General features: G+C 37.5%; 1 protein-coding gene across 3 annotated transcripts in view; it reads left to right on the top strand.

The window, feature by feature from the left end:
* mor (SWI/SNF- related protein mor) overlaps positions 1-15,384 on the top strand; it is a 74,340-nt gene that overhangs the window by 44,534 nt on the left and 14,422 nt on the right. For 2 of the 3 annotated variants that reach the window (XM_081736037.1, XM_081736036.1), the window contains 5 exons: positions 3,537-3,664; positions 5,378-5,502; positions 9,196-9,522; positions 10,410-10,621; positions 12,293-12,513. In XM_081736037.1, the coding sequence (XP_081592163.1) occupies positions 3,537-3,664; positions 5,378-5,502; positions 9,196-9,522; positions 10,410-10,621; positions 12,293-12,513 (1,013 nt within the window). The remainder of the gene's footprint in view (positions 1-3,536; positions 3,665-5,377; positions 5,503-9,195; positions 9,523-10,409; positions 10,622-12,292; positions 12,514-15,384) is intronic. The other variant, XM_081736038.1, reaches the window with a different exon arrangement.

The raw sequence follows: 15,384 nt of genomic DNA, 5'->3' as shown, positions 1-15,384 counted from the left end.
CGAGGGTCGTCCAGAAAGTAAAGAATGATTTTGTGTATCTCAGCAACAACAAATCAAAACAACATTCATTTACATCAATACTAAACCTAATACCGCTTTTCTACGTAATACCATTGTTATTGATGCACATGCTGATGTTATACTCATCTACTACGAATGATTGAAGCCATGAAGTTACTGCTTCTTTATGTACATCATTACTTTGGAAATATGTTCCACCGAAAGAAAAGAAAAAAAAAATCATTTTTGGTAAAAACTGAAAGTAACTCGGCGCCAGGTCAGGGCTGTGAGAAGAATAGTCAAAAACTTCTTACCTGAAACATTGCAATTCTTGTATTACCGCAGCTGCATGAGGCCGAGCGTTGTCAGGTATCAACAAAAGTCCTGCAGACAACATTCCACATCTTTTGTTTTGGATAGCTCACCGATGCCGTAGAAGAGTCTCACAGTAGGCCGATGCAGTTATTGTTTTCCCTTTTGGTATGAATTCTATTAGAAGTAAGCCCTTGTGGTCCCAAAAGACTGTTGCTAATCACGTTTTTAGTAATCAGAGTTTGCTTTTTATATATAGAGAGAGAATTGGTGTGATACCTGACGCTTGGATTCAGGTGTCTCATCTCCCGTAACAATGCAAACTTGAAATACGTCACAGTCTTTCTCTATCGGCTAAGGAAATCCAGAGCTGTTCCCACGTGTTTTGTCGTTTAGATTTCTGTCAGTTACGGAACCTAGCGTATCGTGTAGTCTAGGTAAACTGTGATCACTTCACACAGAAGAGATCTCAATTTCTAGGTAAGTTTCGTGTAAAGACTCCAAGGTAAAGCGCCTGTTCTGAAATTTTCTTTCAACTTTTTCTTCCAAGTCGTTCGTAACGAGTGATGGTCGGGCGCTGCAATATTCGTCGTGCACGTGTCCTCTTTCTTCGTTGGACATGATAAACCATTTTTTTTTAAACAGAAGACTCATTCATTGCATTTTTACCATACACTTGTTTGATTTGCTATAAATTTCTATAGGCTGAAGATTTTGAGAGTTTGAAAAATAACACTGCGAATTTCACGCTTGGCGGGAAACGAACGAGACTCAGCTCAGAGTGAAGCATGGAGGGGAGCTAACCGGTTAACATGCAGTCACCATGGTGAGAGGTCTGCGTGCAGTGTAGTGCGCAATCGTTCTTTACTTCCTGGCATTAGCTTCATGGCTTGACAGCAGATGAATATGATACCAGCACTGAAAAACTTGTCTTGATGTAGTCAGTGCCTCAATAACAATGGGCATTATGTTGAAAGGCTGTGTTAGGTGTAGTAGTGTTGTGAATGTAGATGTGTTTTGATATCTTTCGGTTTTGTATCATTCTTTACTTTTCGGAAGGCCCTCGTATGAAAGTACATATGAAATTTGAATACTTGCAATATTTTGAATAATGTAAAAATGTACGACAAAGTTCTAATATTCACAGTGCAGTTGATAGTTAACGTATTGACTAGTCATATGCATTTAAATTATGCTCTTTTCTGATTATTGTACTACCTGCAAATATAATCTGATAATACAACGTATTCACTGTTATCTGCATGTGTGCAGTTTCTTTTCGAAACAAAATTTTCGTATCTGTTATTCGACTTGCGGGAACTGAGCACATATTCTACATATATATATCTCAATCATTGTTTTCGAGATATAACTGGACATATTTTCTGAATTGCTAAAATGGTGCAAAAGGAATGATAACAGTTTTGTTAAAATTCAGCTTCACTACTCATTGAGTATAATGATTAATAAAAATATGTACTTAAGTTCCTTATCACTAACCTGCAGATTTAACAGATTTTTAAATGTGAACAAATTGATTTTTTTTTTAAGTGCAAGGATTTTTCACGAAGATTTCATGTAATATTAGAAATTGCATGGGATTATTCACTTGTGTTATATTTAATTGCAAAACCATTTGCTGACGTTTATTCATTAATTTTTCCATGCGAAAAATGTACGAGAAAGACTCTAAAGTTTTAGAAATCTTGCACTAAACCATACAAAGAAAGTGAAAAATAACGTTCACGCATTCTCATTTTTCAACATAAGATCCGTAGGGATTCAGCTATTTGCTCCAGCAGTGCACCAGATTCGAAATTCCTTCCTAGAACAACTTTTGCGAGTACATCCAAAAGTGCGTTGCATATTGCACCTCGTCGACGCAGTTTTAACTTCATTCTTGCAAGGAACTTCAAGAGATGGAATACTGCGTGGTGGATGCTGCAGTAAGTCCTATCAAAACCTTGCTACTTTGCCAATAACAATTGGATCACGATGTGGTCTACCGTTGCTGTGAAATAATTGGACGTCACTTGGAATCCGTTCAGATCGCTTGTCTCGAGCTCCTTCGTGGCTAGGAGGTTAGCGTACGCGCCTTTGGCGTGGGAGACCCGGGTTCGATTTCCGGTGAGAGCTCATGTGGTTCGGATTCCACGTTAATCAGTAGTTCCGTCTCATATAGCCTCGCTGCTGAAAAGGACGTTAAACTCAAACTCAACTCAACTCAATATCGCTTGTCTCGTATAGCAGGGCGTAACTTGGTTAAGGTGTGTCGCAGCGTGTCTTGGCAGCAACTGTAGACCCGGGGCGTAAAACCTCAAAAAACAAGCAATGTACACCCATTACGTTCTAGAAAACAGTAGTCATCATCTACCGTGCTGACGGGACTCGTATGACTTCTTGCGAACTGGAGAGGAGGAATGCTGCTACCTTGTGCTTGCAGTCGTGGACTCGAGGTGTAGTGATATACTTAGGCTTCGTCTCACGTCACTGTACACGTAAAGAACTCCTATCCTTTGTGACTGTACTTACATATGATTCAGACAAACTATCTTTCATTGTACTTTCTATTTCTCAGCCAATGTTTCGGAATCAAGCGGGGACAAATCTTGCGTAGCCCAACAGTTGTTCACCAGGTCATTCACAGTTCCGCGAAAGATAAAAAACATCTGCCAGGGTCAGACGTAGGCTGCTGGCGATTGTCTTACTAATGCTTGCAGTTGCATATGGAATGGTATCAGACGAAGGGCGATCACATCTTTTTTGTTGTCAGATGTGTGCATTTCTCCTAAAACATCTTGTACCACTTTCACACTAGTCTATCAACCGTCCTCATTAACTTCTTGCCATCACTGTGGAATCCAGTCTGTTCATTTCCTTTGCAAACAAAGATCTAACATTTTTTCTTTGTTCCTCGCGCGTGGGCGATATTATGAAGAAGACATCTTTCTCAGCGGTGACACGAAATTAAGAGAGATGGGAGCACAGCGTTACACACACATAAAGAACTAACGCATAACATGTGTATTCAGTTTTTATTATTCCACCTTCCGTTTAACACCAAAGACAAAAAGAGGCTATATTTATTGACTCTCTCCATACTGTTTAACGATAGATTCGACAGGTGAATCTAATTTTTTTATTCTACCTTCAAAGCATGACTTCAGTGCTATATTTACTGTCCAGTGCTATGTAATGCTTTTTATCCCCATTCCATTTTCCAGTGGTAGAAGTCCTGCTGTTGGAAGCACCAAAAAGCATAAAGGTGAAGAAGAAGGTGATGATCTAACAAAGGATATGGAGGAGCCACCAGCGGAACCTAATATTCAGGAGGTTGCTGTCCCTAAACCAGGTATTATTTTCAATTTCTTTTCGTCAGAACGTAATGTCAACATAATACATTATTCAGTTTTAGATTTTCGTGCTTTTAGTCAAATGAAACACACTTTAAAATAAATTTGCAGATCTTTCTGCGACACATTCAGCCCTGAATTGAGTTTAATTTAAAAATTAAAGAAATACGCTTTGATCATCTATACTAAAGTGCGCTGAACAGTCGTTATTTATTCTGCTCGGTATTTACTTTGTGGTAGGGGCAACGCCGAAGACGTCGCTTTTCGTTATTTGTATAGGGGTGAGATAAAAATAATTGAAAACGACAGTTGTTACTGTCGAATAAATAGTTTTCGGAGTCACTGATATGAATCTTGACGCTTCCGACACCGTTAAGGCAAAGTTCAATCTTCAGTGTAGGTAAGATACCCCTAACACCCCCTGGGTTGGGTCAGAAAGGGGTGACATGTAAAAATAATCGAAAATGACACATATTATTGTGGAATTCATAGTTGTCGGAATGCTAAGGTGAACCCGACACTCAAGACTGTTTAAGTCGACGCTCAGACCCCATTGGCAAGGTAGGTGAGAAAGAGTGAAGTGAAAAATAATGTATCCAAAATGAGCAAATCCATAGTTTTCTCGGTCGAGGAAACAGCTGACCCGTTTGAAATAACTTTTGGAAGATAGTATCTACACCAAAGTGGGTTTTTATCATATCACTTCGTTTAAAGTTAGTATTCCATGAGGGTAGGGTGTTTCAAAGTTTGTGCCAAAAGTAAAGTATCTTATGAGTATTATTATTACAGTTTCACTGAAACGGGTATTGCAAGGGGAAGAGAATTCAAGTATTTCCCATACACCTTTTCTTCCCCGTGTGGAAAACTGATATTTCAGCTAGTATGTCTTTAAAAGCAGTATTTTGAATTCTTATACAATATCTTGTTTAAAAAAAAAAAAAAAAAAGAAAAAAGTTTTTTGATTATGTGCTTTCCTAGACAATATGTTAAAGATTTTATTCCTTGAAGCAGAGTTGTGTTACGTAATTTTTAATTTTTATACAGCAGAGATATTAATCAAAATCTGTTAATCAGATATTTTCTTTAAATTTACTATGTCTTTTATTTGAATGTATATGTTGTTCAGTACTGGAATGACTAACACACATGTCTGTTACACCTATTGTCGGTTTCAGTCCTGTTGGAGGCTCAAAATCCTGGGAAGAAGTAATGGTTAATATTACGCCAGTAATTATGATAGTGTCTGTACAGCCTTGGTATTGCGAAAAGCACAATGAACAAATATAATATGGTGAATAAATGGGTGATGGATAAAAAACATAGAATCTTATATTTCTTAAGTATGGCTAGAGTAACAACGGAGAGGAAAAGAAGCATCATAGACGGAAGGAGAATTAATTTTCCGTCACAGAAGCTACACAGCTTTCATCAGCACTGTTTTAAGTACCGGTAAATTCTGTTCTAGAAGTATCTTAGTATTATGATCGCGGAGATTGTTTTGTCGCTGAATATAGTCATGGAAGCGCGGTAACCGTATATGATTGTTGAGTTCTACAAAGAGAATCACATTCTTTTTATTAATTTCTCTTAATAGTGACAATTTTGTAATTATAGTATTGTATTGAGACACATTTTACATGTTTGCTGAATGCACATTATTAAAAGATGAAATGATAAGTTGTTGTTTATTCTTGTATATTCCTTATCTCCAGGCTCATCATCCAAAAAGGACAATGACCTGCAGCCTATCAAAGGAGGTACTCTAGCAGACTTAGATGAAGAAGCAGACAAAGGCGAAGATAGCCAAACTGGAAAGGGATCTGATGCAAATACACAGGTAAAGTGTCGGGGAAATTTGGTATTATTATTTTTAATAGAACTATGTACTTGCCATTAACATAAGCATTCGAAACAGTTAAAGGCATCGAAGTCCTTAATATGCTTTTTTTCCTAATTTGTGATTGGTTCGAGTGTTATTACCTCATTTATTTTATACAGGGTGTCTGAAAAGTCCCCTAACATAGGATAACTGTTATTATCAGAGTTAAAACAAAATGTAAGAAAGGAAAACTGTCTCCAAATATGATGTTTTCAATCTAAAGTGAAGGAATTTTTTAAATCGGATCAGCCGTTTGGGCTGTACACTCTTTATACGCCCAACGTTAAATGAAAATGCAACGTTGCCATTTACCTGGTCCCACAACGTAAGTGAATGAAGTTACTGTCATTTACTGACAGTTACTGTAACTCTGATAATAAATTACCCTATGTCAGGGGATTGCTGAGACACCCTGTATATTCTGTATTGTATTTACCTCCTCTCTCCCTCTCCTTTCTCGTAGAATTACTCGCATATTAAGCACTACGTGAGAACTTCACAGATCAGATCTTATAAATTATTGTTGCATGATAAAGTAACACAACTAAATGAAAAATAAATTAAAATGAGAAAGAAAATACCATAGCCCAGGTCCCACATACTGGATTTAAACCTCAAGTCTTAAAATGTTTTCCCAGTTGTCTTGAACCGCATTTGTTAAACTTATACATTTTTTTTCTGCTATGTTATCTAAACTTACAGTTTTTGGCTTCTAACATGTTAGCATTCTTAAATTTTGAAAATAGGCAAATTAATCCGACGAAGTATTACAAGGTAAAACGTTAAAGAATTCATTTTAGTTTACGGACTTGTATATTATTATATAATAAGTAAAATAAAATATTTACCTGAGTACGTCTTCTTTTACTTGTTTACCCGAATTTTCGGTAACTTTTGGCTATCAACTTTTCACAAAGAATAACGGCTGCACCATTTGAAATGGAAGTTTTGAACATATTTAGTGCATGAGTGGAGCTGGGTTTTTATAATTTTATTTCGATTTAAATACGCATCCTAAGAATGGATAGAGGGGTTCAGATCTACCTTTCAGATATTTTCTATAAACCTAGTCTTTCCGGGAAACGCCATTTACTTCAGCTTCTACCTGGTTGTCTAAAAAGTATTGAGACTTTGAAGCTCAAACATGAGAATACATTTATTGTGATTTTCATGTAACGTTATGAAATCACATATGGATTATTTTCTTTGAGGGAGACACGTTGGCTCAGTAGTAAAACGCTTACCTTTAGTGTGTCGAGTTCCTGATTTGATTCCCAGCCAAGTAAGTTTGTGGTGGACAACATCGTGCCCGGGTTTTTTTTCGGGTACTTCCGTTCCCTCCACATTCTCATTCCACGAATTCTTCCATTATCATTCACTTGCCTTAATCATAGTCTCCTTTAGCCCAAACGACATAATCATGGGACGTTAAACCGAAAGATTGTATTTCATTATATTTTTTTCAATGACCTTCCACTTTTTCTGCAACATATAATCCAGTGGTTGTAGTATTTGTGTAAAAAATATTTCTGGTCAAAAAACTGTGACACGTGGTTTTGAATCTAACTAAACACGATTAAAGGAATTCTGGAGAGACCGAATCAAATGATAGTCTGACGGTGCCAGGTCCTGGCTGTACGGTGGATGCATCAAAACCTCTTAGTCGAGTTATCTCAATTTATAACGTGTCATTAAAGATGTATGCGGTCTGGCGCTCTTAGCGTTGTATACATCTTTTCTCTTGACCAGTTTCAGTCGTTTCTTATGGCTTGCTTGGTGCACTCGCGCTAATTATCGACGTAGTAAGTGCGAGTCTTTCATTCTGCCAGGCAACATCAGTTTGTGATACACGATACCCTTCCAATACCATCAAATGCACAACATAACCTTTCTGAGCGTCAGTGTGGGCATTGCCACAGACTGGAGCTTCTTGCTTCGACCTCGATCTTTTTCATACATTGTTGTTGTCGGTTATAAACTTTTCATCACTCGTGATCAACCGTTTCAGAAATGGCTGTAGTTCGTTACGTTTCAGCAGAGATTTGCAGAATGAATGAATGTTTTTCAATCAAATCATATGGCACCCAAGCGTCGAGCTTCTTTTTGTGGTAGCAAGCCTTCTCCTAATTGTTTAACAGTGTTCGTATGGTGCATGTTACGTCATTGATGTTATGACTACTTACATGCTGGTTTTGCTTCCTTTTTGCTATGATTGGTCGCCCACTCCAAGTATCATCTTGAACACAGGGCTGATAGCGAGTCACTTTTTTTTAAAAAAAAAAACTAAAAGTTACTTTTTTACTTTCAAATTTATCACTAAAAGTTACTTTTAGGGAGGTAAAGGGACTTTTTCTTGTGATTTATGGTCTGCATTGGTAGTTTTCTAAGAAAAATATAAAAATAAATGGAAAAAGGCAGTAACTTGTTACTCATTACTCTTCTGAAAGCTTCAGTACTTGCTGCCACATGTGAAACAGTCAGCTTTATTCTCACTTCAGCTTTTATTCTTTCTAAAGCACAGTAGCAGTACAGTGGTTGGTGGATGCTTAAGCTCTCAAGGTGGGGTTGAGAACCCTTCTGTGTCTATTCTTTCTTCTATCATAATAGTCTTTTAGTTTTCTTTCGCAATAGTTAACGCTCCGCTCAACATTGTGTGCGTGTTTGTGTGGTTCATCATGTTCGTCTTGTATTATGCTTCTTGTATGATGTTCTTAAGAGTAGGTGATGAATTTGAATATTGCTTTTAGAACTCTCAACTAAGTTAGAAATATTATGTCTGAGATGAAGAAATTCGGAAATATTGGCCAGAACTAGTTCCACTTACTCAGAAGCTTCTTACATCTGCTAAGTCTGCTTACCGTAACTACAAAGCATACTTAAAAAACCTAAGAAAGGTGAAAAAAAAAAAAAAGATGAAACAAAGAGAGAGGTGATGGAAAAATTGACAAAGAAAAAAAAAGGGTATGATGAGATTTTGGTCACTTTCTCGTGTGCTTTTGGTCACTTTTTCGTGTACTTTTGGTCACTTTGCAACTATTTACAAGAGACCAGACCAATATGAGCTCTGTGAACATCAAAATTGCGAGAACAAAAGGAACTAAAAGGCAGTTGTTGCTTTTAATAACATATCTATAAATAGCACAAACTTCTTCAAAGCTCTGCGCAGTTTTGCGAAAAATTCACTCGTCTTCACAGCTCAATACATTACTTTGATTATAAAAATTCCAGCACTTCTAGCACATCTAGCTTCAGCGGTCAAGTGACTTTAGGCTTGACCCACATTGACTCATATACCCTAAATTTTAGCACTAACACCATCTTGTGCGCAAAAGGCGCAATACATTTTAGATTACCTGATAAAATACTAGCACCTGATTTAGTGGAAAACTTAACAAGTTGTAATGTGTTGGAACATTACCAGTTACATTCTCTCTTTATGATCAGATCTTGATATATTTTATTGTCGCAGCAACCATTGTCTGATACTATAAATTTCGCTCGATATCTTTCCCTTATTTTATGATAGTTGAAGAATAACATTGAAATAGAATGAATTTTTGGATAGAGCTAGATTCTAAAATAGATTAGTATACTGTATACTAAAATGTATCATTTTGTATTTTTATTAAGTTTTGTTTGTTTTTTTGGTAGGAGTTTACACCAAAAGATGACAGTCAAGAAGATAATGTAACGGAACAGACTCACCACATCATCATTCCGAGTTATGCAGCATGGTTTGATTACAATTCAATTCATACTGTGGAAAAACGAGCACTACCTGAATTCTTTAACGGAAAAAATAAATCAAAAACACCGGAAATTTACCTGGCATACCGAAACTTTATGATCGATACCTATAGACTGAATCCTACTGAATATCTTACGAGTACAGCTTGTCGTCGTAATTTAGCTGGAGATGTCTGTGCTATAATGCGTGTACATGCATTTCTGGAACAGTGGGGCCTTATAAATTATCAGGTATGTATACGATATGTTTAGAACGTCTTTTATAACAACATATCAAGTAGCTAATCTTAAATACAATCTTAACAACAGGCGTTAAATAAGTTCATTAATTTTGTCTGGATTAAGTGTTCAATTGCTTATCCACATACTATTTCGAATAATTCGTAACAGTTTAATTTGTAATTAAATATTCAAGAAATATCTGTGCCCTTCCTTTCTTCATAAATATTGCAGCCATTCATATTGTTGTTTTGCATATAGTGTTAGTCTCCCAGCTTTACAGTGGAAAGGTTTTAAGAAAAGACAGTTAGTAATACTTCCACTTTTTGTATATCGATGTTAATTTGGATTTTATGTTCAAGAGTATGGTAGAATAAAACAAAACAATGAGAATGAGATGCAACGTATTGCTGACTTAATGACATAGGTTGAGATGATAAATTTTTAGACAGAGTAAGTAGTATTTTGGAAACTCGAGACTTGTATTTCGTAACTTTTAAATACAGTGAAATGTAGAAATCATTGTAGCACATTTTTAACTAAAATATGACTAACCGTACAGTGAATAATTTACATTTTGTTTAAAGTTATTTAAAGATTCATAAAGTAATAGCGAGAGTGAAAGTAATAACGGCTTTCGAAAGTATATTTACTGAGATAAATACGTTCTCACTGTAAAGTTAGTCCCTTAATTTAGGTAATACAATGTTGTTGCTAAGTATTACTTTTGTTTTTATTTTGAAGAATAATAATGGTTGAAGTGACCCTCTTTTCGTAAGCATATGAATGCTTTTCCATTAATTTCTGCTTCTGATGTGTATTATAGTTATGCATGAATTCTCAAATAAACTATGCCAGATGGCTGAAATTTAAATGATATGTGATTTTTTTTTTTCTAGGTGGATGCAGATAGTCGACCAACTCCCATGGGACCACCTCCAACGTCTCATTTTCATGTTCTGGCAGATACGCCGTCTGGATTACAACCTATTAATCCACCTAAGACTCCACAGCCTTCTGCAGCAAAAACATTACTTGATCTCGATAAGAAAGATGCTACTAAAAAGGCAGAAGTAGATCCTGGTTCTAATTTTGGATTGAAAGTGGATCAGTAAGTAAGATAATTAAATATAAATAACTGCTCCATATAATACAATTCGTAATATATACAATTTGTCCAGTGGGAAAGGTAACTGATTTTTTGCCACGTAACCACCAAAACTATTTATGGTGAACTATATGTACTGCGTAGCGATACATTTCGACTATGTTCCATCAAAGTTGCAAAGCGCAAGCGGCGCCGGTCGATGCGTACGGATCTTATGAATGACAGTAGCTGATGAATGTTGGTCGGAGAGCTTTGATTCTTCCACTCAGAGCTCTGATGCTTTGTAGGTGATTCGTGCTGAAAGCACCATCTTCCATCACCTATTATAACGGTTGACATGAATCCTGGATCCAAGTTAACGGCTTGTTTCATGTCTCTGCATTGTACCACTCTACAATGACTTTGTTCGTCACTGAGTGAGTGTGGCACAAATTGGGCATAAACCTTCCGTTAGCCCAAATTTTCGATCAGAATAAAATTGACAGTAGATTTCAGAATTCCAGTGAGATCTTATTGAGCCTTGCAGATGCACAACGATCTTTACATATATTCTCCGCCACTGTTTGAACATTTTCCTCAGTTTGCACACTCATTGCTGGTCCTGGTCTGAATTTTAAATTAAAAGTAAACCCTGGTTCGAATCTCTCCTGATTTCGTCTTGAATTTCTCCCGACCGTTATGAAGTCTTGCATACCACTTAAACACGTTCTTACAGCTCAATACCTTACTACCGTAAACAGAGCTGCTCCGTGGCTAATCGGTTGTCGTACGCGCCTTTGGCATGGGATGCCTGAGTTTGATTCCCGGTGGGAGCTCGTGGTTTGGGTCCCACGGCAACCTGTAGGTGTACGTCTCGTGTAGCCTCGCTGCTGAAAGGAACGCTAAACTCAAAATTCATCTGCTGCAATGATTCTGGAGCTTGAATCATTTGAAACTCTCTGTTGTACTTCTTCTCAATTTCAAACAGAGTTTAATGTTGACACATTGTTCCCTTCCCGACCAACGTTCAGCAGGTACTGTCAATCACAAGATCCCTATTCATCGATCGTCGTTGCTAGCGCTTTATAACTTTGACGCAAGATAGTCGAAATGTGTCGCTTCATAATACATAATTCTTCATAGATGGTACTACATAGTGCATACACTTCATGGATGGCGCCGGTGTTCCGCGACACACACAAAAAATACCTGTCTCACTTTACAGAGAGTATGTATGCCGTAAAAAAATTAATTAACTCCTAGCCTGGTAATACTATCATGTGACTTTGCATTACACGCCAGGATTTTTCTGTTCTTTAATGTTTTTTTTCTTTTTCCTTCCTATCTGCTAAGTCTTCCTATCGAAAATAGTCATACATATGTAGTGGATAGTGGATCTTTTAGTGTTGTGATTATGGTTTTAGTACTTCTAGCAAATAATTCATTGTATATGTCGATGAATTCCTAATACACAAACGTTCTTTTATATAAACTTTTTTGTAAGTAGGTTCACAAAGCTCTTTGAAATTCAATATTACTTTAGCTATAGTAAAATTTAAATGTTGAGAAAGTTGTTTTTTCTTTGGATATCTTGAGTAAAACAATATAATATATCACATATGTATTAAAGAATTCTTGATGTAGAGAAACACCAGATACAATTGAGTAAAAGTTTTATTAATACTATTATTATAGATATGCTCGCAAACCAGCAGCCTTGAGAAATAAAACAGCAGCAAGTCTTACCCGAGAATGGACTGAGCAAGAAACATTGTTATTACTGGAAGGATTAGAATTATATAAAGACGATTGGAATAAAGTATGTGAACATGTTGGCAGTCGTACGCAAGACGAGTGTATACTTCATTTTCTTCGGTTGCCAATTGAAGATCCATACTTGGAAGATCCCGAAGCAGGTAATTTACTGAACTGTGTATAAAATCAAGCTGCTGGGTAATTTAAGAGAGAATATTTGTCGAGTGTTTATTTTTCCTTAAGCAGTCGGTTTAGTTTGGGTCAAAAGATAGTTGAAATATTCTATTATTAAATAAACTGTACGACTATTTCAAAGTTCGTAATCCTTAGTATAATGTTAAAGATAATCTCTACTGTCAACGTAAGATTATTTTTTCTTTTCATGAACTGTTTTCCGCACCAGAAAACACACGAACTAATCTGCATGCTATACTTTCGGATATTATCGGATTTAAGTCCGGGCTTTGCGGTGGCCATCGCATGTTGACCAATTCGTTTTGTCTTTCTTTCTTTTCCAATTCGTTTTGTCTTTCTTTCTTTTCTAAATACGGCCTACACAGTTGCGATGTGTGTGTGGAGTTATTGTCTTGTTGGAAAATAAATCCCTGACCGACAAGCTTTTTCCCACTGGGTAGAGCGTGTTTCTGCAGGATGCGGTGATAATCTTCTTTTTTCAATGTACTCTCAATTTTCACTAAATCACCAACCTTTTCACCCGCGAAACAACCCCATACCATGATAGACCCACCACCATGTTTTACAATTGGATTAATGCATTGGTCGAGCATGCGTTCTCCAGGAAGTCGACGAACAAACTTTCTGCGTTTAGTTCCAAAAATTTCGAATTTACTTTCGTCACTAAATAGCACCTTATACCACTGCTGTAATGACCAATTCTTATGTTTTTGAGCCCATTGCAATCGTTTACGTTTGTTTTGTTTACTCAGAAGTGGTTTTGTGTTGCAATGCATCCCCTTAAACCGTGTTCTCGAATTCGGCGTTTCACTGTTGTAACAGATATGGCTGTTTCTCGGGTGGCATTCACTTGTTCTCGAATTTCTGGGGCAGTAAGTGTTGGCTGACGTTTGCTTGTGACCACAATAAACTGATCTTCATTCTTTGAAGTTACTCGTGGTCTTCCAGGTCGTCGACGATTAGCATTTGACTGAGTTTCGAACGTTGAATAGTGCGAACAACTGTAGATTGATCTATTTTCATTCTTTTAGCGATCTGTCGCGTAGAATACTTTAACTTAATGCAATTTCACAATCACAGCATGTTGTTCTTTACTAAGTTCACGAACTTTAGCCATACTGTTCATGTGTGTCGAACAAACAGTCACTCATTTAGTATATTTTAGCTGGCCACTTTTCTAGATGACCACTGGTCCCTAAAAGGGAAAGGAAAAGAAAATTAAGCACAATTCCTAATGGTTTCTTACTCACAATGACATTTTATGTTGCATGCAAACAAATATTCATGTAAATATTTACACCAGCTAAAAAATATTATCCGCCTGGTTGTCAAGAACTTTTGTTTTTGCAGTGCGTATAAGGTCTTGCCTCATTTTGAACTCAGTATTGATCACGATGATTTATGTATAACATTACACCATATATGCATGAAAATACGTACACATTTATAGCATTTCCATTTATAGCATTTCCATGGCTGATGCAATACGTTTGGCCGGTAGTACATATATATATATATATATATATATATATATATATATATATATAGGGCGAGTCAAAAGTCCTTGGACACATGCATAAGTTTGAAAATCGACGGGAAAAGTAAAAAGTGATGATGGGAACAGAGGTTTGATGAGGGGCCGCAACTTTTGGAGTGTATGTCATTCATGGCCGCCATCTTAAAATCCGCCATTTTGGATTCAAGTCATTTTTTTTAAATCGGAAGGGGGGTGTATGACACATCAAATAACACTAGCTTGAGCTCAGGAATTTAGTGGTGTAATTTGTTTTTTTTTCTATCTTGTACAGTTTAGAAGTTATTAATGTTCAAAGGTGGGAAATTACCTTGATATTAAATGCTACAACACACATTCTACGTGTTGTCCACCCCGTGCACTGCACAACTGTAGTCGCCGCAACCACTCTGACTGCACACGGAGGAGAATGTCTCCTAAAATTTGGTCACAGGCTTGTTGGATGCGTTCCTCCAGGTGTCTGAAATCACGGATTGTCTCAGCATACATTATCTGCTAAAAATGTCCCCATAGATAAAAATCAAGGGGCGTTAAGTCATGGGGTCAAGGGATCGCCACTCCACGGGACCACGGCGACCAATCCACTTCCCTGGCAGTTATTCATCCAACCATTCACGGACACCAAGTCCATAGTGTGGAGGGGGTCCATCGTGCTGAAAATAAGATGGAAAAATGCCCTCAGCGTTCAGTGTGGCAGGGAACACAAGGTCCTGCAGCAGCATCAGATACTGTGGTGCAGTTAAGATGTTGTATATGAAAAATGGCTCAATGATGCGGGTGTCCCATACGCCACACTACACCATCACCTTCGCTGGACTATGTTCTCGACTCGGGTCAACCCAGTTCGGATTTGCATCATACCAGTATCGACAATTATGTCGATTAACCTCCCCGTTCAAAGTGAAATACGCCTCGTCGCTGAACAGTATGCCCTTGGCAAACGCAGGATCCAGTTCGTGTTGTTCAGTAGCCCACATGCAAAACTCACGACATGCTAGGGACACACGACGGGTACTTCGTTTAGGACTTTTCACAAACGACGCAACATCCGCCGTTGCAGTTTCCTCATTGGTGGCAGTCTTTGGTCGCCCACTTCGTGTCCTACTTGAACAGAGCCCGTCTCCCGGAATTTGATGATCACGTGAGCCACCGTGCTGTGCGATACCGGTTCTCTGTCTGGGTGCCGTCTGTTGTAGTCAGCTGCTATTGTTCGGTAGCTGCGTACCCCTGATATAAGGATGATTTCGTTCTTCTGTTCACGTGTCAGACCCATTTTAAATCACCTGGAACAAAGAGAGAACTG

The sequence above is a fragment of the Thermobia domestica genome, chromosome 13 (assembly GCF_964235325.1).
Source record: "Thermobia domestica chromosome 13, izTheDome1.hap1.1, whole genome shotgun sequence".
NCBI lineage: Eukaryota > Metazoa > Arthropoda > Insecta > Zygentoma > Lepismatidae > Thermobia > Thermobia domestica.
This window is presented reverse-complemented; position numbering and strand designations above follow the sequence as displayed.